This window comes from Lagopus leucura, unplaced genomic scaffold (assembly GCF_019238085.1).
Source record: "Lagopus leucura isolate 7727_CA_CO unplaced genomic scaffold, USGS_WTPT01 Super-Scaffold_100019, whole genome shotgun sequence".
Classification (NCBI taxonomy): domain Eukaryota; kingdom Metazoa; phylum Chordata; class Aves; order Galliformes; family Phasianidae; genus Lagopus; species Lagopus leucura.
In genome coordinates this window covers 5,012,631-5,034,295 of record NW_024962273.1, presented here as the reverse complement: position 1 = coordinate 5,034,295, position 21,665 = coordinate 5,012,631, and the positions used below count along the sequence as shown (strand labels likewise).

Genomic DNA, 21,665 nt, shown 5'->3' with positions numbered 1-21,665 from the left:
TATTTCCAACCTACTTTTAACACAAGGCCATTATCCCTGTTTATTCTTTCAGTTCATTGTAGCATCACTAATGGCTCTCTGCCTGTAAAAGTTATGAACCTAATTTAACTTTTAAAGTCTTTTTTAGTACCATGAAAGGCCGTGAATTCATACACAAGTCAATTTTTTCCACATCTTGTATTGGCTTCAGCTTTGTTGTTGACGCTAGATCTGTGTTGCCATGTAAGCCATCAAATACACTTCTTAAAGATTGTTTTGTAATGAATTCTATCTCTCAGCATACTATTGAACCACAAATTTGGAATCAGAGAGGCAGAACACCATGAAAAAGATCATAAAAATAAACCTCTATTTTACTATACTGTCTTTCTCTTCTGTGAAAAGATGCTATTGTGTCTCTGGTCCACGAGTATAAAAATTACTGAGTGCATATAACTGCATCTGTGTCTAGTGCAGATTCTTGCTGCTGCACAGTACAACAAACACTAAGATAGAACTGTCTCAGGCACATGTTTCTATTACTTGTACCAGCTTTATGGTGTTCAGGCTGTAATGGATGTGTAAGGCTACCATTAGAAAACAGTAAAATGGACAGCTTCAACAAACACCATGCAATCTGAAGAAATATGACGTGTCCTAAATCTGGCAAAAATTATATAAGCCTGTTTGAAATCAAGCTTTCATTTTGATATATTTTTTTTCACTTTAGATGTGAATGTAACGAGCGAGGAGCAGCCCTAGAATACACCCAGAGGGGCTTTCACATGGGGTTTGACCCTGCAGAGTGCCGGACCACGCGTTGCTGCATTACTGTGTCTCCCAGCTGGAGATGTCTGCTGCTTATCTCCAGGTAGGAACACGTCTGCAGGGTGGTGTCCTGATGGATCTGCTCCTGTTTGCCCGGGGCGACCAGACGTGACCAGAGCACCGTGTAGCTCAGCCCCCAGCTGGGTGAGCTGTAGGCGCATTTCAGGTGGGCGCGACCTCGCACGAGCTCAGAAGTTATCACTGGCTGTAAAGTCAGGCTTGGGAGTTTTTCTGAAAGGCAAAGCAGAAGGATTCAGGATAATAATAATAATATTAAACATTTTTAATATTAGAATCGCTCACTCAACAGGAAGATTTCAATATAGCTAAATGTGAGAGAAATGCCACATTTATATTCTTGTGATTTGATAATTAGCTATGTAAACAAGACACAGTATTTCATATGAAGTTCAAAAGTAGCTATTTTGGTACTGATTGCCCATTGCTATAATGTTAAACGTGGGATATTGTTTTTTTATTTTGCATTCAGAACAGCATTATTGAAATGAAGTGCATGGGTTAATACAAATCAATTATTTCAGCAAAGGCTGCCAGCTTTGCATTCCCAGAAGCAGAACCTTCTGACTTGAGTTTTTCAGTAAGTTACAGAAGAGATATGAGAACAAATGATGTTGCAGAAGCGAACTCAAATAGCATCCAACTCATATCACTGTGCTGTGAGGATCCTTTCCAGGCTGTGCTGGGACATTCCTAGGATGAGCTTGCTCAGTGTAGTCTCACTCTGCCCAGAATTATTCTACTCCTCTAAAAATACAGCCTATGTCTGTAGGCTTTGACAGAGGATGAACTCCGATAGTTTTCTTCCTCTCAAGGAGAAATAAAAAGATATTTAATGCTGTAGGATGATGTTCTCTCATCTCCAGAGACTTGGACTCGAAGAGAACAAGAAGCTGGTGCGAGGGCTTTGAAAGGATATTTTAAGAAACTTTTTTTGAAGGAGTATAGAGAATATTATGGAAGCACAAGGCAGTAAGGCGTGAGGCAGAATGGAGAACCAATATATTAACACTTGTCCAGTGCTTAGTGGATTTCAGACAGTGTGTCAGCATCCCTCCAGAACTTCAGCCTTGGGTTCTTTCCATCCATTGCACAATATTCTGAAAGCATCCTTAAATCAAGAAGCTAAAGAATTACTGAAATATATGGGGAAAAAAAAAAAAAAAAAAAAAAAGAAAGCTTCAACACCGGTGGTAGGAAGTTGTTGCTTTGGAAAGCAACTAACAAACTATTTAATATTCTTTTTATGAAAAATGAAGGTGGATTAATGTTATTGAATAGGTATGGATTGGCAGAAAGTACAAAACTAATGACTGAAATGGTATTGGTAAAAAGTCTTCAAGCGTAGGAAAAAGCTCAGCTTCTTCAACTGAAAGCTTACTGAAAAATGAGGGTTTTCAGGTAAAAAAAAAAAGTCATTTCTCAGAAAGAATCATGAAAATTAAAGAGCAGCTTCATTTACTTTAGTGCCAGTATTTTAGTTTTCTTTTTTCAAAATAGTAAATTTATCTTTCTTTAAGCCTTTTTTTTCTCTGTCTTTTCTCTTTGTGGGAACGATAAAATATTGATAAAGATAAGAACATAGTTATCTCTCTCTCTTTGGAATTTATTTAAACTTTTTTTCTAATTGAAAGGCGATAATCCTATTTTCTCAGTGTGTCATGTCTCTGTCCAAAAAATGCTGAAAGGGAATTACAATGGTAATTTTTCCTCTTTGAGGAAGAATCATCTTTTCTAACTCAATCTATATGCACCTGAACATGCATTGAAGTTCAGAAGGCTTAACAGAGTGAGCAATTGCTTTCTGCTATTTCCTTTGTTTCCTAGTTACGGAACAGAGGTTGGATCCCTTGTAGTAGGCTGAAAATTATTTCTGATGAGAATAATTACATATATGTCATGAAAAAGATTTTTATCGGAATTTTTTTCCTCTCAGAGTTTCAGAATTATCTTTCTGGGTGATACTGGGTTATTTAAGATAAGAACAAGCCTTAGAAACTATTCTGCATACAGTGCCTTGTTATAAACAAGATGCTTCCACTCGCTGGCTGTGCATCTTCAAGCCAAAATGGAGTGAAATACAGAAGGAAAGGTAACAAGTGATCTGTAACCACATAAGCTATTCAGTAACACAAACCAGTTTCCATTGTGTGCTGGCAATAATACTTATACCTCGGGAGCACCTTGGAATGTGGCTGATTTATTTTCTACGTGGTCTGCATCTTACTGGGAGTGATGCTTGACTGCAAGGTCACTGAGATGTGTACTGCAGTACCAGGACTTTTGAACAGCAGCAAGAGTAACAGAGACAGTCCTACTGATGAATGAAATTGATCCTCACCTTCTGCACAGTAGCCCATGCATCCTTGAGTCGGCTGCAAGAGATAAACAAAGAACTTGATGCAGTTCCTGACAGTGATGGGTATCCGGAACAAGCAGCAGTCCTTGGTGCCCCCAAAGACCTGCCAGGTACCACAGGCCATCAGGTGCTTGCTTTCACCTGGAGCAGGCAGGGATTCAGACCTCAGTGACAGCCACACCGGAGCTTGTGTCCCACATTTGTTCATCTGAGAATGTGCACAAAAGAAAGAGTTTGTCAGAAGCTGGTAGGACTGAATGGAGATCCACCAAGGACTGTGATTGTAGGGAACCAGCAGGAGGCCACAGTGCTCAGGGCATCCCAGCCAACGCTTTAGAATCTTAGAATCGTGAAGGTTGGAAGAGACCACTGAGAGCCCCAAGTCCAATCCCAGCCCACCCCCACCAAGCCTGATAAACACGTCTTTCAATGCTGTGTCTCTGTATTTCTTGAACATCTCCAGGGCTGGTGACTCCACTATTTCTTTTGGTATCTCGTTTCAATATCTTGCCACTTTTTCTGAGAACAATTTTTTCCTAATATCCAACCTCAACCTTCTCTGCAGCAACTTAAGGTTGTTATTTCCTGTCCTGAGAGACCTTACTTCAAATCAGTCCAGCTGCTGTTTCCTTGACAGCTCCTGCCCTGCCTCCCAGGATGGCCCAGGCATGTCTTTGGGGCTAACCCTCTTGTCCTTGGAAGAAAACGGATACAAGTGATGTATATAAATTGCTCAAATTTTCTGGGGTTTTTGACTTTCAGTTTTCTATAGTCTGATAGATTCAATCAAATCCACCGATTAGGTCCCTGAAGTCACTGAGTACTGCAACCAACCACAGCAGGAGGCTCACACATTGGAAAGGGCTGATCCTAAAATACTTAAAATTATGGCATTTTGGGTCGTGGCTAAGCACCAAATGTATTTTTCTGATCTTACAAAGGGATGTTCAGGCATCTCAGCCCTGACATGGGCTAAGGACATGTGATTACCCAAAGCTGTCTTTAATTTTACTACTTCAATGAGGAGTTTAGGCAAAATCCTCACCGGATAAAATATTCACAGTCAATTGCAGTGCTGCCTTGTTACTCTGTACTGTTACCCATCATTCACCGGTATGCAAAGCAGAGTGATATTTGAGTTAAGGTTTGCAAATTAAAACCAAACACCAGCAATAATCAATTCTCATATATTAGTCACATTCCACAGAGAGAGTGTCTGCTGCAGCTGCTTTGCATTTCCTCAGCCCGCGGTAGGGAGCAACGCTATATCTAATTGTTCAGCTTCAGCAACATGCTCCCTCCTGCTGTGGACATTTGGCTACAGATCACATTGGGAAAAAAAAAGAACAAAAAAACACAGAAAAAGACTAACATTTTTTTCCATTGGCCCAGCCAGCTTTGCTGCTTCACTTTTTAAGATTGTTTTTTATTTTTATGATAACTGTGGGAGCAGTTGAACTAGAAAGACCAGAAAACAAGCTCTTCCACCTGTTCATTTCTACCTTGACCTGAGTAAGTGACTTCAACATGTAGGTAGGCATGGTGCCTCAGTTTCCCCACCAGCTGCCCGACCTTGGGCAACCCCTTGCTGCTGATGTGCCTTTGTTCCTTATCTCTAAAACAGTGGTATAAGGGGTTGTTGGAACGTTGATAGTGCTTCCCTGCAGCAGTACTGAGAAGACAAATTCATTAATGAGACTCGTATATCTACAGTGCTGTGGGCCATGTAGATAAATAGACAGATGCGAGTGCATTCTGGCTGCAAAATGCAATCTGTACCTAAAAGTGGGTCTGTGTCCCCTCTAAACACGCAGGAAAAAAATAAAACAACAACAACAACAAAAATCCCTCTGAAATCAGAAGGCAGTGATTTTCTCCCTCATTGTATTTTATCCTTTCCATAAGTCTGTGAACTGTTTCAATGCCTGAGAAAATATGGATTAGCCCTGCTGGAGCCAGCCCCCAGCATTGTGTGCAAGCTCTCCGATAAACCCCTGTTGTGATCCACAGCACCCTGGCTTTGTTCTGGAAAATCTCGTGCTGAAACCACCTGAGTGAAATTGTTTATTATGTAATATGCACAAATTACAAGATATGATGAACCCTTTTGACTGACTTTGTAACCAGGAAATGCAGACTGTGAGAAAACAGTAATTGGAACAAATTATATGATGCAGTGGCCAACAAAGAATTTTGGTATAGATCAAGAATTTGTGTTTTCCCAGCAGCTTTATGAGGCCAACAAGTTCACTTCCTGCTTTGAGATGCATGCTGTCCACCTTAGTTGGGCAAGTTGCCCCATGCTGGCCAAAAGGATTTGCTGTGCAAGGCCTCTGTGAACTAGGAAACAGAGCTGGGAAGACAAGGGCAATTGTATATTCATGTATTCAATGAGCAGCACAGATAAGAACAGAATAAAACAAAGGAAAAAAGGGAAAAATGTCTAGGAGGAGAGATTTCAAAGAGCCAAAATGTTCGGGTTCCAGCTGTGGCATAATTAGCAGTAAATGTTGAAGCAGTCATTTGGGAGAGTAAACAGAAAATTGAATACAGAGGTAGCAAAAGATTGGCATTTAAGGCATAGCTTTTACTTGCAATAACTACAGTCATTGCTGCTCTAAGAATAGAAAAAAGCCGTGGGAATCTCACACCATAATTCAGCAACACTTCTGAAATGAAGAATGAGAGTTGTACAGCTGCCTCCACACCAGAGCAGACTCTGAAAGTTTCTTGCAGGCAGCAGTTTGTCTGCTGAGGAGTCAATGGTGGGAATCAGACCATGGGTTTGCTGGAGTTATCCAAGCAGTCTGCATCACTTACAGCACATGGCAGCACTAGTGCTGTGGTGAGGAAAATATCAGCATTTCTCCCTTGAAATCGAGCTATGCAGCAGGAAGAAAACTAAGGTATGGTAGAGCAATACTGCCCAAAGTTTGTCCTTTTATTTCTGAGTTCATTTGTAGGTCTACCAGTAGGTAGTCTTCTCCCTATAAATTCTCTCATATGGTTTTGAGGATGTGAATCTTAATGGATGCCTGATTAAAATTCCCTATAGTGGATAAGGTATGTTTGGTTACTTCATTTGATGCGTTTACTTGGACTTGCACTTTGCCAACGTAATGGTAAGTTAGTGACATAAACTGTATTGTTGTTAACCCCAAATCTAGGTCATTTGTTGCATCTCTAGGTACTCTGTGACACTGGTTAGACAAAAGAAAGCTTCTCTAGCACACAGAAAAGCAGTTTTTATGCAGTTGAAAGGCTTTTTGAGTGTTCAGTGTACTTTTGTACTTTATCTAGTAGTAGTTAAGCGCTGGTTTTGATCTTCAAAGAGTTTTATAAACATGCCCTAATTAATGTTCACAACACCTTTTTGTGGCAGGTAAGCACTCATTAGGTATTTTTGCATCACAATTAGGCACCAGCTAATCTTTTAAATAATTTGGTTCACTAAGCCTAAATGAAAAAATTAAATTTGTTTCCTGTTGCCAATAATTATGGGACAAACCATTACTGTGTAATCCAATGATGTCTCCTTCCATTTAGTTGGAGTTTGGACAATCAACTAGTTTGATTGATGGAACTCTCTGAGGTTCTTTATAATTGCACAAAGAAATCAAGCTTGATTGTTCTTGTCACTTGGGTATTGCACTGAAATTATGCTTTTAAAAATAAATAGCACCATATGTGAGAAATGCATTGTTTTAGTTAGCGAGAAAGAAGGTTTTTTGGTATATTGTTGGTTGACTGCTAAAGCATTGTGATTTTGCATCTGTTATCCACTCAAAACTTTACTTTGCCTCAGTTGTTTTTTTTTCAATTTCTTTGTAGTAAGTTAAAGTAAATAAGATTTTTTTTTTAATTGAAATCTCAGGCTGAATGCCACAGAAATTGGTTTACGTCAGGAATATCTGTAGTAGCAATTAAGCCACTGTGTGTCTTGTGTTTCTTTTAAGTACTTGCTTCTGAACAATAGAGACTGTAATTGCAATTTATCTACAGAATGCTTTTTGCATGTCAGAAAAACAAACTAGAAAAACAAAACCTCATCATACCTACCATTATGATGTTGAAGTACTCGTGTATACTTACAAGAAAGAGAATTGCAGATGAAAACATGAAATAATACCTTGATAGTGTTACTTGCTTTTAAGTTCATAAAAAAATTGCATATTGAAGGGGGACTGGATTTAGAGCAAAATAAAAACTGAAACAAAATAAAAAATAATAGCATACAGTTGAAATATTTTAGTTTGGTTGTGATTATAAAATGTTCTACAACAGGTTAAGTAGAGGAGGAAATTACACTGAGCACGGGAAAAATAAATCTTCTTCTCCAGGGGCTACAATATCAGGCATCATTGGCAGGTTATGTTTGGCATACTTAAAATGTCCGTGTTTGATACACCAAAGATTAGTGTGTCAGCCCATGTTACAGCCTACTATTTATGTGTAATAAAAGAAAATTTATATTGTTACATATGCAACTGCTGAGCAAACACCAACCCTGAAAACACTGCTTGTCCTTTCGCCACGTATACTAATTGTACATGAACTTAAATGCACAATTTTGGAGATAGTTTTGCTTAAATGAGAGAAAAAGAGAGAAAAATGAGAGAGAAAATTCTGAAGGAGGATATTGGGAGTAATCTTGATGTGACGGGTAGGTGTTGTTACTGGGCATTTCCAAAATGCTGTCATAGAGTGGGACATCTGCAGTTCTGCTGTAGATACATCCTTGCAGCACGGGTATTAAAAATCTCAATTTCAGAGGACAAATGTGTGCTACTGATAGTTGTGCTAGTGGTGAGTCTGGATTTAATCCCTTTCTTTTCAACTTATCATTTTCTATTTACAATCGATTACCCAGAGCTGACAATATTAGCGTTGCTTTGAGAAGTGATGAATCCAACTCATGCATGCAGTACCAGGAGTATTATTGCTGCCTCCTGATCCAATTACTATTTGCATAATCAAATTCTTAATTGACATTCTTCCTTAAGATTGCAGTGAAATCTATGCATTTTTACCCCTGTGTAAACAAGAGGAAGGAAGGTACAGCTCTATTTCTGGGTTTGCTGTGAATTGTGGGCAATTGTGGGCATTCAGGTAGCAAAATGTGCTGCTCCTCTGTAACCCACAGAGTGATCTCTTATCTGAAGGTTGTGTTCTCTCTCCTTTCTTTGTAGTATTGATTCCTTTCATAGGGCATTCCCATCTGTATGTGTAAATCTATGCATGCAGACGTATGTGTGCACCCTATATTACTCTTACTTGGAAGCCTGTTTCTGTGCTTGATATCATTTTCTTTCCCACATGGGTATTTAAATACATCTCTATATTTTTTTAAATAGATTTTCTCTGAATAGCATGTTGCTACCATCTTTAAACTCAGTAAAGGCTTATCTACAAGCCTTTACTTGAAGGGGTAGCCCTTCTTCCTTTTAAGATTTGTTTGTTTGTTCGTTTGTTTCATTTTACAGCGAATTTGGCAATTGTTTAAAAACAATTTATTGTTTTTGAACAGTAGGCCATAGCTTTGATACCTGGGAATACAAAATACGCAAGTCTGTGTTGCTTTTTGCTACTATTTGTTGTTGGATGGGGAAGTGGCTGTGGCCAAGATTGCATGCCCAGGACCTTGCAATTGCTGTGCCTTCTTTGGAAGCATAGGGGGAAAGGCAACTAAGAACTAGCAGTTGGACTTGATGATCATGATGGGTCCCTTCCAACTCAGGATATTTGATGGTTCTGTAATTCGATGTAATTCAAAGATGGAAGGTGAGGATCTTTCTCCGCTCCCCCAGGATAATTCAACAGGACTAGGCCTAAGTTTGTAATCCACTTGAATCTAAAGTTTTTCCCCACTTGAAGAAGAAATGCTTAAGGACCACACTTGGATTCCAGGCATGGAGAATTCTGGAACACAATCCCCTTTGTTTTCCACTTGCTTTAATTACTGGGTGAGAAGGTGCTTCTTAAGAGTGTTTTTCCTTGCTTCTGTTTGTGACTTGGTTCTGCCCTCTGTTGAACACAAGGCTTTTTGTGGCTACTCAACAGTATAGGGGTATCTTCTTTTCTTGTTGTAGAGCTGCTCAGTGGCAAGATTCAGATTTTGTGGTTGTAACCTCCCATTTGCTCACCCATCATGAGATGTTTCTCCTCCTGCAATTGTCTCTTAGTCAGGAAGGGACTTCTAAATCTCTGTTATCATTTAAATCCCCTTTGAGCTTAGTTGGGTGATAAAGATCCTTACCTACTATGGCTTTGAATTAAGAAGTTAATCTTATCTATTGATAACCAGCTAATTGCATCCAGCTAGTATCAACAGAATAACAGCAGACACATATTTTACAAGGTTTTGGAGTAATGCACTTTTTAACTTCCAAGCTTTACTGTCAGGGTTTATTTGGTGCCTTTCTCTTCTGTCTGTTGAGGATTTTGTCTTTGATTCGTTTAATTAAAATCAGCTCACTCCAGCCAGAGACTAGAATGCCCAATAATAACTGCTTATTAGGGAGTGGAAGCTGTGCAGTTATTAATTTAAATTATTTTGTTCCAGAGGTTTTTGCTCAAATTAAATGGAAAACCAAATTAAACAATGATTTAATTAAGTGGAAGAGATGGAACGTGGAGGCAGACTTAGAAGGTGAAGATCTGAAAGAAGCATATTCTTCCAATTGCGACATCTAACAGATGTAATCCTTCAACAGCAAAACAGATTTACTGTCATTTGGACCATAATGAAGAAACCAATGGTAAGAATTATGTTATAAGATAAAGAACTAAACTAATGAATATAGCTGTACAAACCTGAATAACACACTCCACAGAAGAGATTAGAAGAAACAAAGAATACATTGTCAGAAAAAAATATCAGGCAGTTAAGAATTGCTACATACTGAAAAATGCTGAAATACAGTGACAAATTAAATAATTTTATAGAATGCATACACACTTATAGAACAATTTTTTAAAAATAAACCAGATAGTGCACTGGGATATTGTTTCAAGGATAACTGCCATTGAATGCATATTTCAATAATAATCATGTCAATTTGTTCACATTAATTAGATTTATGGATTGTGTATGCAGAGAGCTAGAAATCCCACGCAAGCAACAATTACCTATTAACATTTCATTTCATGTTAGATTATGAAGATATACCCGTTATGACAAGTTCACAGGTCTGTTTTGTATGGCTGTTAATTTCATGAAGGTTCTCCAGCAGGGTTTGCATCACCTCAAATTAAACTTCCTGGCACTCTAGATTGAATATATCATCTGTAAAGTCATTTACTGTAACTAGTTCATTGTTTTCTGAATAGTTTTGTTGAATTAGTTTGTTTGAAATTGTTCTAACCTCCTGCAACTGGGCTATGTGATATGGTAACAACTTTGCTTAGGGTCTCAGGTTACTGGAGCAGTAATGATTGACTGCAAATTAAACATTACTGTCACATATATTCAATGCACATAAAACCAGAAAAAAACTGTCCTCTTTTCAGAGTGGTGATATATGAAAGGGCTTTTCCCACTACCTCCCACTCCCCATTGCACTCTACTGGCTATGAGGGTATAGAGGTGGCTGGAAAGGAAAAAGATTCATTCACATTCACCAAGGTTATTGCATAATTTTTACTGACTTCAATGCATCTCGTTGGCATTTCCGCAGGCGTGTTGTTGATCATGAACCGATACCATGCTGGTGGCAATGAGTGGTCACACACCAGGACCTGAGCAGACGTTCGCTGCAGCTCCAGCGAGTCAAACCTGGTGCTGCGGTATGGGCTGCGGAGGATGCGATGTCCAGCTGGGGAGCACTCAGGAGCTGAAAGGTGAGACAGGACAAAGATCAAAGAACATAGCTGGATTCTGGCAATAACCACTTAAAATCACTTGAGTGTATCTACTTTATGGTCTAGTATTAGATATGGATGTTGGTGCCCCTGCATGAAGCAGGACAGTTGGAGGTTGATGATCCTTGAGGTCCCTTCCAACCCAAGCCATTCTATGATACTTATGTTTAGATTTGGTTTGGATTTCAAGGCTAACAGTGGGAAATTATGGAATTTAGTATTTCACCATATAAAATTAGAAGGTCAAACTGGTGGGGAAAAAAAGCTTAACATCACCAGCAGTGTTCTCTTGCAGCCTGGAAGGCCAGCTGTGCCCCAGGCTGCATCAAAAGAGGGGTGGCAGCGATGCAAGGGATGTGGTTGTCCCCCTCTAATGTTCCTTCCAACCCAAATCATTCTATGATTCCGTGATTCACATGCTTTTAAATACATGTTTATAAAAATAATGAAAACAAGAAATACTAAAAAGAGAAAAGCCAACTGTGTGTTCTTTAGAAATAAGCTTGAGTTAGTCTTGCAACTATTGGAGCCACAGGTCAGACTCGCCCCAGGCAGGTACCCATAAAGCCAGGCACATCACAGCTCCTGTGTGTGCATCACTAAGTTTGACTCTAAACTGCTGCCCCTCACTGTATGTTTGTTTACATTCCCATTCTGTTTATTTTCATGTTTCTCATGATTCAGTGCAGAATATTCAGTATTTTCTTATCACCTCATAAAAGGAAGCCTTCCAGTCATTTATTTTTTTTTGAAGTTGTTTGTTAGCAAAAGCTGATCATGTAGAAAAACAAAGCCTTTTCTTTGTTAGCAACCATTTATTCCTTTTCTGCAAAACCCACTGTGGCTGTATCAGCACTGTAGAGTGGGGCACAAGAGGAGGTTGAGGTGGAGTTGGACTGCTGTGCACATCAGCAACAGAAGTCTCAGCTCATTTCTTGCTGAAGTAATCTTTAATTGTTAACAGTGATGTAGCTGGTAGAGAGCACAGGGGACTGCACAACTTGGTTTTGAGAGGAAGTATGGCAGTTAGCAGAATTACCCCTTTGCACTGTAAATAGAGCATATTTATTGACAGAGAATGAGAACCCTCCCCAAAATACCATTTTTCAAATGCTGCTTTTTGAATTATCACTCTAATGTTATGCCAGTGGCACTCTGAAACAGATTTATCATTCTTATTTTATTGACAAGATGCTCAGAAGGTCAAAGTCAATCCATTTCTGGCATTGTTTTTAAAGATAATTTTTATTGTGCCAAAGGCAAAGCAATGGTATATAAGACAAATGGGGACAAAATGTAGCATAACAGAGTCTTCACTGCAAATTTCACAGAATTTAACTGTCAAAACTACAATGCAATTCCCATGCAAAATTCCTCTGAATTAAAACAATTGCATTTTCAAGTAAAAACAGTAAATAGTGCCTCAAACTTTTATGTAAGTAAAAGCCATTAAAAAAAAAACAAAAAACACTTGGAAGTTCTGCACCACTTAGATCTGGGATCTGATCCCCTCTCTCAGATGTCCTCTTTGGGGATCTGCGCCCAGCATTGGGAACCACTTTGCCAAGTCCCAGCCCAAGGAGGTGATGTTGCAGCAGACCATCTATTTCATTAAAAAGTTTACTCTATTTTTAAAAACCTTTAAAAAGGCAGCTTCCCTACAGCCTCATTAAATATCACTCACAGCTTCAGGAGTGTTAATTGGAACAGGGCTTTGGCTTGTGCTGTTTGCCTGCTTTGAATTCCTTCATTCTGAACAAGAAACAAAAGCATCTAAGAGTAAATGGTATTTAAATATGGCTCTACACACAGTATTGGCACAGGGATCCTGTGAGACCCTTGTAATGTAATTAATAACATTCAGTTTCTCCATAACAATAATATCAAAAACTCCATTTACATGTAATTAATAACCTTCTGCTCAGCCGTATTAGTAATAATCCAAATTCACACAACAGATTGTGGCCCAACTAATGATTAAGTGCTCTGTCTAAACAATGCAAATATATTAGGCTTTGAGACACAGCTAATTATTTTCATCCTTCCCATAGTTTTGTTTGCAGTAGTTTAGAAAACACTACTTTGCAAATTAGCATTAGAAGCGTTCAGTGCTGTAGATGGGACATGCAAAGGGCATGGAGGGACTTGGAATAGCAAAACCCAAGCCAACCCCTATGATTCTCTGAAATGGGGGAGGAAGGTAAGGTTGGGGAGGAGAAGGGTGTTCACTCATTAAACTTGGCAGTATTTGAGACAACAACTATGTGCTCACCCCTGAAAAGTGTATTTATGAAATGCTGTGAGCAGGAGAGAGCTTTAACCAATACTTGCCCAGGTTTTGCAGTAAGGTCTCAGCAGGGCAACCCCTTAATTACTGAGCTCCTCATGAAAATGCATCTTATTGCAGCCATATGACAATCACAGTAAAGTTTAACGTGCATGTCACTATGTAAGAGAATTGTACTGTCTTTCCTATAGAAAATAAATGAAGATATCACTGTAGCCAGATCATAGCATCAAAATGTTATTTAAGGAAAATCCAGAAAGAAACAGTGGGGCCCTACAGGTGACTCTCCCTTGGGATGCCTGCCCATGCCTCCTGCATCCACACAGTGACCAGATGGAGCCTTCTGGTCATTTTCATTCATACCAGGTGCAGATGTCAACTTTGTGTACAGTGATGCAATGCTCAGTATCACAGTTGTACTGCTGTGGGATAATAAAAGTCTGTGTCCATGTCTTGTATGGAGCTGCTGTTACTCTCCCTATGTGTGTAGCTTAGATTGCCTCTAAAAGGAGATGTTTATGTCTTTACATATGAGAAAGCTATATGTGTCATCTGCTATAGCCTCCTGCAAGGAGCTGCTTCTGTTGCCAGTTCTCTGTATCATCTAGGAGCTGTTGCTCAGATGCGCACATGTCTTTGCTTCACTCAACTTCAGCAGTTCTGCAGCAGCTTCTTGCTGCAAAGAAATACTCTGACACATTCAGAGCAAACAAAACCAATAACTGTTGCAGCTGCTAAGTGAAAACAGTGTTTGTGTATCTGTGGTGGAACAACACAGGTTTGCTTGGAAAATCTGTCTCCCTATTGGCATGGGGAAAACTGGCATCAGCGCTGCAGAGCTTGAGATTCACATGATGTTAATGTGTGGGATGCTGTCCTATGTAAATGAAGTGAACAATGGTTGTGGGCTGGCCAGTGAAAGGAGAGCTGCCTGCAGAAGGCACAAGCATCTGGAAAATGAGCAGAAAGTGAATTTCTGCTGTACTGTTCCACACATGAAATCATAGAATGGCTTGGGTTGGAAGGGACCTCAAAGATCATCCTGTTCCAAGTCCATCCATGGTGGATGCCATTGTGGGTCACCCAGTGTTGCACTTCTTGGACAGTGATGCTGGTGGAGCAGATCATAGAATCATAGAATCATTAAGGTTGGATAAGACCTCTAAAATCACCAAGTCCATCCACCTACCCATGTCCAGCACACCCGCTGAGCACATCTCTCAGTGCCACATTTCCAAATTTCTTGAACACCTCTGGGGATGGTGATTCCACTACCACCCTGGTTGCAAATACTGCTGTGGGGTCAGCCAGGCACCCACTCATTCCATCTGATGCTCACAGTCAGGAGGGGCATCAGGAACATTGGAACAGAAAGCTGAAAGCTCAAAAGGAAATCATTCTCTAAACATTTGCTTTTAATTCTGAGGGCAGGTGAGTGTGGGTGTGATTGCTCTGCCTGTCACTCTCACTCCCAGTAAATATCAGTGGCTTACACAAAGAAAGGTTTACGAAGCTCTGAGATTTTGTTTATTTGTTTTGAATAGCGGCAGCAAATCAAATAATATCAATAGGTGATGGCAGCTCGAAAACCCCAAGAGAAATATAGTCCACAAGCCTGATGTACGTGTTTGTTTTGTGTAAAGCAGTGCCAGTCACACAATATATTTAAAGGGCATCTGAAAGCTCCAGAAAATAGCTGGCAGACCATAAAATAATTTTTGTGTGGAGGATGAATGAATGCCCAGTGATTGGACCAGATAATTGGAACCAACAGCAGCTTTTGGTGATGTGCTGATTGCTCTATGGCTGGGAAAGAGGTTCCCTGTGCTGGGCTTCTGGCTGGGCCCCTCTGGGAAAGCCCAGGGCCACAAATATATGACACATTTACTTAAGTTTATGGATGAAAATCCTCTTATTTTTGACATTCATATGATGGATGGTTATTTTGTGAAATCCTTCCTCTGCAGATTTTGAAATTTTCTATTTTTTGTTAATTGCTCTAGAATCCATAGTTGTAGAATATGTTTTGCAGGGTGTTTGAATTTCTCTTCACTGGAAAATTAGGAAGGATTTTTGTTTGGAAAAATCAGTCCAAAATGCATAGCATATTAAGCTGTAGCTTCAAACCAGTGGCAGCTCAGGTCTGTGCTAGCTTTTTTCTCTTGTCTCAGAGACAGAAGGAAAGCTTTTCATCACCAGCCACTTCCATGGCCAATAGCTGCGTTACACTGATGTAGAAAAGCTCAGGTGAAAGCTTCTGAAGTTTTCAGTCTGTCAGTGCCGTCTGCTTCCTAAGAGGATGATTTACTGTATGTTGAAAGATAGTTTGGGCAGAAAAAGAAGGCAGACACTAGGAAAGGGATATTCTTTCCAAGTTGCTAATAGATGTGTGCAAAATAAAGGCAGACAGCTCTGATGTTATAAAATCTAAAAATTCCTTCTGGTGGAAGCAAGCTACAGATGCACCGTTAGTAGACAGGTAAGTTATTTGCAGATAAGAAATATCTGGCAGTTTATTACAGTGATTACATCACTGCTTTTTTCACCAATATTTGCTACTATTTAATACAATTATCCTGCATATTGATGAGAGAAATTTTATTCCTAAAATGATTCAGAGGCAGAAATTCGTTGTGAGTATGAATGTGACAACTAAAATAAAAAGCTCAATCCATGCATGGCTCCTCTGATAGGTAAAACATCATATATTTTTTATATCCATAGTAGCTATTAAGTAAAGCTATTTTCAGATAATTCAGAAGCAGAAGAACCTCCTACTGAACTGAAATAATAATGAAGCACATTGGATAAACACCACACACTCATAATGGGTAGCTCTTGAACAAGTCATAATTTGTTCACAGAATGAAATGGAAAGAGATAAATGAACTACTGTATAAAATGAAGGTAATTATAGAAAATTTGACCTAGAAAGAAACTGAAAAGGCAGAGGAAAGAAGACATTTCTCATATGTATTATTTGTTCTGAATAACAGATGGAATTAAGAAGAAAAATCAGGCCAAACAGGGACACAGTATTCGAGGAGTCTGCTGCTCAACACTTCCCCTTAGATATTACACTGTTGTAAAAAATAAGGCATCTTCAGGTAACCCAGGCAACTCAGCACAATTACAAACCATTTCACATGTATGTCTGTTATGGATAAGCACTTCTCTTTTAAGGTAGTCTTTAGACTGTTCAGCTCTGGGGATCTGCCACAATCTGAGATAAAACACAGTCTGCAGTACTTCCTCCTGTAGCGTAGTCCAGCCAGTGTTAGAAGCAGCAAAGTGTGAAGATTTCTCCCATTCCTTCTTCCTTCAGTCCTATGGATACTTTATGCAATACCCTTAATATTTTCTACGCAACTAAAACTCTTACTACAGATTGCTTCCATCAGGCAGGATTAGTGAATATAATGCTTCATTCTTAGGGAATTCTTTTTTTCTTTCATCACAAACGAGTTAGCCCCGAGAGAAAGTATAATTGAAAAAAATCATCCAACAATCTGAAGATGTTGTCTGTATGATGTATCTGAGTTTCATTTACCTACGAATGAGGTCACTTATCATTCTGGTCCTTTATGAATTAAAGCAATATACTATTGACAAACTGGGGGCCGGTGTTCAGTTCCAGAGAAAACAATTATTTATTCATACTACTATCTCTTATCTGGGCATGCATTTCTATTTTTAACTTGAGGTTTGGAAAGAAGGAATTGATTACATGCAAGCTCTTCTCTCATTGGTGTTTCCCCTGAATGCTTCACAGATCAGCGAGCTATGCACTGCTCCACAGAAGTATGCAGATAGAGGCAACCAAGCATCTCTTACCTGACGACCAAAAAGGTGTCAAGAATGGCTAGCAGAGGAGGTGACAACAAGAAGTCCCTGCAAGAAAGGTGAGCAAAGTCTGGGGAACAGCTTGATGTGGAGTTTGGAGCACTGTCACGAGAGGTGTGCTGCAAAGTCACACTGAGTGACTTGTGTCTAGTGGGTATGGTGGGCATGGATTGGCAGTTGGACTAGATGACCTTAGTGGTCTTCCCAACCTTTCTGATTCTATGAAAGCATTTTGTTTAGTGTTCATTAAGCAGGATGAGGGAACCATGCTGCTTCTTTTGACGACAATACCACACTAGCAAACACCTGACCTGGCTTTCCAGCAGAAGTGTCTTCTGAAACCTTTCCATCTCTGGGGCTCTCTGTGCTCTCTCTTATCAGCATAAATTTGCCCACAAATAACTGTGGAATAAATGGAAGGACACATGATCACTTAGATAAAAGCTCTGTGTGGCTGTACAGGACGGGGAAATTCTGTGGCTTCCTTGCTTTGGAAGGGTAGCCTCATTTACTGAATATGCCAATTAGAAAAAGCAACAAAGCCAAATTGTGTCAATTACTCTATTAAACTTCACCAAGTCTCATCGCCACTAATTCTGGCCTGGCTTCAGAATTCAGAGACAGGAAGGCTCCGCTTCTGAATATAGAAATCACTACTGCTGTGTCAGAAGAGAATTAAAAACCTCATAAATCTCCTCAAGTTATCTTTAAGTTAATGGGGATGCCTTTAAGGACTTCTGAGCAATCAATAGGAAGAAAATTATAATTATTGTTATTGATTGGTCTATTTTGCTCTCATCCCCCAGAATGAAAAAATGACACAATATGAAAAGGTTCTTTCTTACACCCTAATCTCAGTTGAACATACACTTGCAAATGTAGCTTTCCTAAATAGCAGTAGCAAAAACAAACTCACATGTTTTGATTTTAGAGCCACTGGGCTCTATTCAGATGGAAATTTGAATTCCATGGTTTACCCCTTTGAGAATTGGAGCTGTTTCCATACCTAAACTGCAATGCGGGCTAATTACAATTTGAGAGCCACACATGGCTCTCTTGGTAAATGCTGAGTTTTGGCGACATTTCCTCCAGTTTAATTCTGCATACAGATGATATAGCATGGGGGAATGTGTCACCACTAACTTATTGTCCCTGAATCCAGGATGCAAGCAAAGACTGGCAGAAAGATAAGGGGACACCAGATGAAGGCAGCTGAGAGCTGCCAAACATCAGATTCCTGTGTATGTTCTGGGTGTGATTTAGATCCTAATATATGCAGGGTGACGAGGCAATTTTTCTGTTATTTCTTTGTTACTATTCATCACTATTATTCATTCAATTCACCAGCACAACAGTGTTTTCAGCAGCCAAGTGCTCCTCACATGTTTATAATGGGTTTTTCTGTCAGCACTTTGATATTTAGGAAGAATGGTTGGGTTTGCTCTTGCCTTCGCAGTAAGGCTGTATTCGTTACTGTTCTGCAGCAATGTTCTCTCTGTAAATGGACATGCTCTATTTCCCAACTAATGCCCATCCTAGAAGGATCTAACATCCTCCTGACCAAAACTCAGGTCTTACCAACCCTGCCTGTCTGTCTGTCTGTCTGTCTGCTCGTGGACTGGCCACTGCTTGAAACTTGGAGGGTTGTCACAGAACAGGCTCTGAGAGGATGCAAAAACTCTTTGCAGGCATTACTGCACTCTGGATGGATTTAAAAATATTAAAATAAAAGGTCATGAGCTAGAAATAGTCAGAGGCATGCCTAGTATGTGAGATAATATAAAGCTGTGTGCTCCCACCTGTGGAGTGTAACATTAATTCTACTTCTACGATTTCCATAAACCAAGTTTATCAATGATCCTAAGTGTTTGTTCCTTCAGCCCTTGAAAGATACAGTTTCTGTGCATATAGCCATAATTAGCTTTAATATTAAAATAATTAGCAACTTCCTGCTATAGAAACAAGATAGTTGCAGCTTCAGCCAGCAATTTCCTACAGTCATGTATTTGGGGGGAATCTTGCACGTCTGATTTTGAAGAAAGCTTCTCATTGTGCACCTAGCACTTGAATGAGATCTGTTGGCACTGGACCATGCCATGAAAGAGCATGGCCTTAAGCACCAGTTCATGAAAACTTCTCCATAAATACATTTGCTCATTTCATTTACTGGAATTTTGTCCCCACTCGCTGTTCTAAGAGGTACACATTTTGCTGGGTTATCTTTGCTTTGGTTGTTCCACCAGATCTCTGTTAATTCACCAGGAGTAGCAGAAGCATTCGTAAATACAGCAGGGTTTCAGGAATCTGTAAAGAGTTCAGTGATAAGCTGCTTTTTGATATAAAAGAAAATCCAGTTCAGCTGGTGTCGGCTGAGCCTTCATTACATTTACAGCTGCTACCTGTGCAGTCTTTTAGGATGTAATTACCATAATAAGAAAAACATCTCCATAATTATATGTGCGTAAAGCAAGATGCCTTTCTCTGGGCATCTTGCTAGAGCTGCAGATACAGATATGCACACTTGCAGGGGACACAGGGGATTAAGGAGGCACAAGAATAAATACAAGACAATTGTTGCCCCATATGGTGCATATTATAGGCAGATGTGTTTTGATCAGGATCAGCCATGCAGAAGGTAAACTGACTGACTTTTTTCTCATTTACACTGAACTAACTCTGATCACAGCGTAGTTTCATGTGGTTTAAAATTTATGCTTTCTTAAAAACAACTCAAAATATGGAGGGGAGATTTGTGTCCTCAGAATGTTTTCTGTGCTGAGAAAACCAGGCCATCCTCTGGTGATTATCTAGGCTTTGTGGAGGCTTTGCATGCAGGGATGGGATAGGATGGAATGGGATGAGATGGGATAGGGTGAGATAGAATGGGATGAAGATTTCCCCCATCACAGTCCACCAGTGCTTTATGTAGGAGATGAAGCACGGGCATCTTGTAGTTCTTTAGAAAATAAATAAAAGAAAATTAGATTGATAAGTGGAGTATTCTTGATGCAAACCACTCTCTTTTGTAGACTCTGATAACACAGTACCAGAGAAGATGAATCATAATTTTTTATTTCCAAGAAGCCATTTCCATGCTGAGCTTTCAATTCTTCACCTCCTTCTTACTTGTAACAGTCAGTGTAGACTTTTAGCTTGTAAAATAGAGCTGTACTTTTATTGAAAAAGATAGTTCAGAAAGCAGTGTTACTAAAGGAAGTAACCAGAGCCCAATGCTTCCTCAAGTGGATATTTCAACAAAAAATGTGATCAGTGTATCACCACCCATAGGCAAAACAAGACACTTTAGTCGGCAGACGTGCACAGTTTCAGGTTTTGTTCCATATTTCTAACAAAAGATTAGCAAAAAACAGATTTGATTTTACATTCTTATTTGGTAATTGGCTAATAACTGTAATTTTCAACTTAAAAAGATAGGCTAGAAACCATTTTTCAGAAAAGCCCTACAACATTACAATTGATCAATTTTTCATTACACTTGATCCATTCAGTTTACCACAGTCATTTCATTTGTAATTTGAGCTTAAAAAATATATATATGTAAAAGGAAAAAAGAAAAAAAATCTACTCAAGCAATTTTAGATTGGAAAGCCATAACACAAATTAGTACACAAAGAAACAGCAGGCGATCAATTTATCATTTGCTACTTTATTCTTTAGCAATTCGCAGTAATTGTTGAGTCACTTTTGAAACTTGGTAAATTTGATTATGTGAAACTTGGTAAATGTCAGGCTTTGGTCATTTCTGTCTTGTTTTTTATGAGTTTTCTAGAGAACCAAGACTTTGTGAAGGTAGATCCCTCTGGGACTGGCCAACACCCAGCACAAGTGCATGTAGGTAAAAGGTAGCACAAAAGCCCTGGCAGTTCAGCCCCTCCTTCTCTTTCCCCTGCCTCCTACCCTTCTCCTATTCCCCTTCTTTCCCTTTCCTCTCTCCTCTCTCCTCTTTCTTTCCTCTTTCCTTTCTTCTTTCCTTTTCCCTTTCTTTACCTCCTCTCCCTTCTCCCTGTCCCTTCCCTCCCTCCCCCTCACACTGCAGACCAACATCTCCAAATCAGTGCATGTCAGCTGTGGTCCCACGTGCACTCCTGACTATCACGTCTCTTACAGTACCCACTGTGTGGGTGGGATATTGCAGAAATGTGATGATGTTCTTAACCCTACCGTTTGAAAAACACACTTGTGAACCTGCTAATAAAAAGGGTTTTGCATGTGGCAGGATGTGAGAAGCGGTGGTGCCACATGCTGTTATGCAGACCTTACACCTGTTCGCATTTATTCATGGGTGACCTCAAGAGGGCTTTCTATTTTTTATTCTCCACACTGTTCGTTTTTCTGCAGTTGGAAATGAGAATCCCATTAACCTTTTTGGCCTTGATGTCAAATTGAGCTGTATGAATATTGTTTGCAGGCATTGGGTATGCTCAGAGACGCACTGAATGCACTCAGAGCACAGGGGACAGAGTGGAAGAG

The 21,665-nt window shown here is 39.6% G+C and overlaps 1 protein-coding gene across 45 annotated transcripts in view; it reads right to left on the bottom strand.

Annotated features, from left to right (window-relative positions):
• LOC122183568 (von Willebrand factor D and EGF domain-containing protein-like) overlaps nucleotides 1-21,665 on the bottom strand; it is a 290,489-nt gene that overhangs the window by 116,088 nt on the left and 152,736 nt on the right. For 42 of the 45 annotated variants that reach the window (XR_006180287.1, XR_006180288.1, XR_006180289.1 and 39 more), the window contains 4 exons: nucleotides 17,486-17,576; nucleotides 10,832-11,016; nucleotides 3,167-3,392; nucleotides 812-1,038 (listed from right to left, as the gene is read on the bottom strand). Coding sequence is in view for 42 of the 45 variants with exons in the window: in XM_042877646.1 (XP_042733580.1) it covers nucleotides 812-1,038; nucleotides 3,167-3,392; nucleotides 10,832-11,016; nucleotides 17,486-17,558 (711 nt within the window). In the remaining 3 variants the exon portion in view is untranslated. Of the gene's footprint in view, nucleotides 1-811; nucleotides 1,039-3,166; nucleotides 3,393-10,831; nucleotides 11,017-17,485; nucleotides 17,577-21,665 lie in introns of those variants that run through there. The other 3 variants (XM_042877643.1, XM_042877644.1, XM_042877645.1) reach the window with 3 other exon arrangements.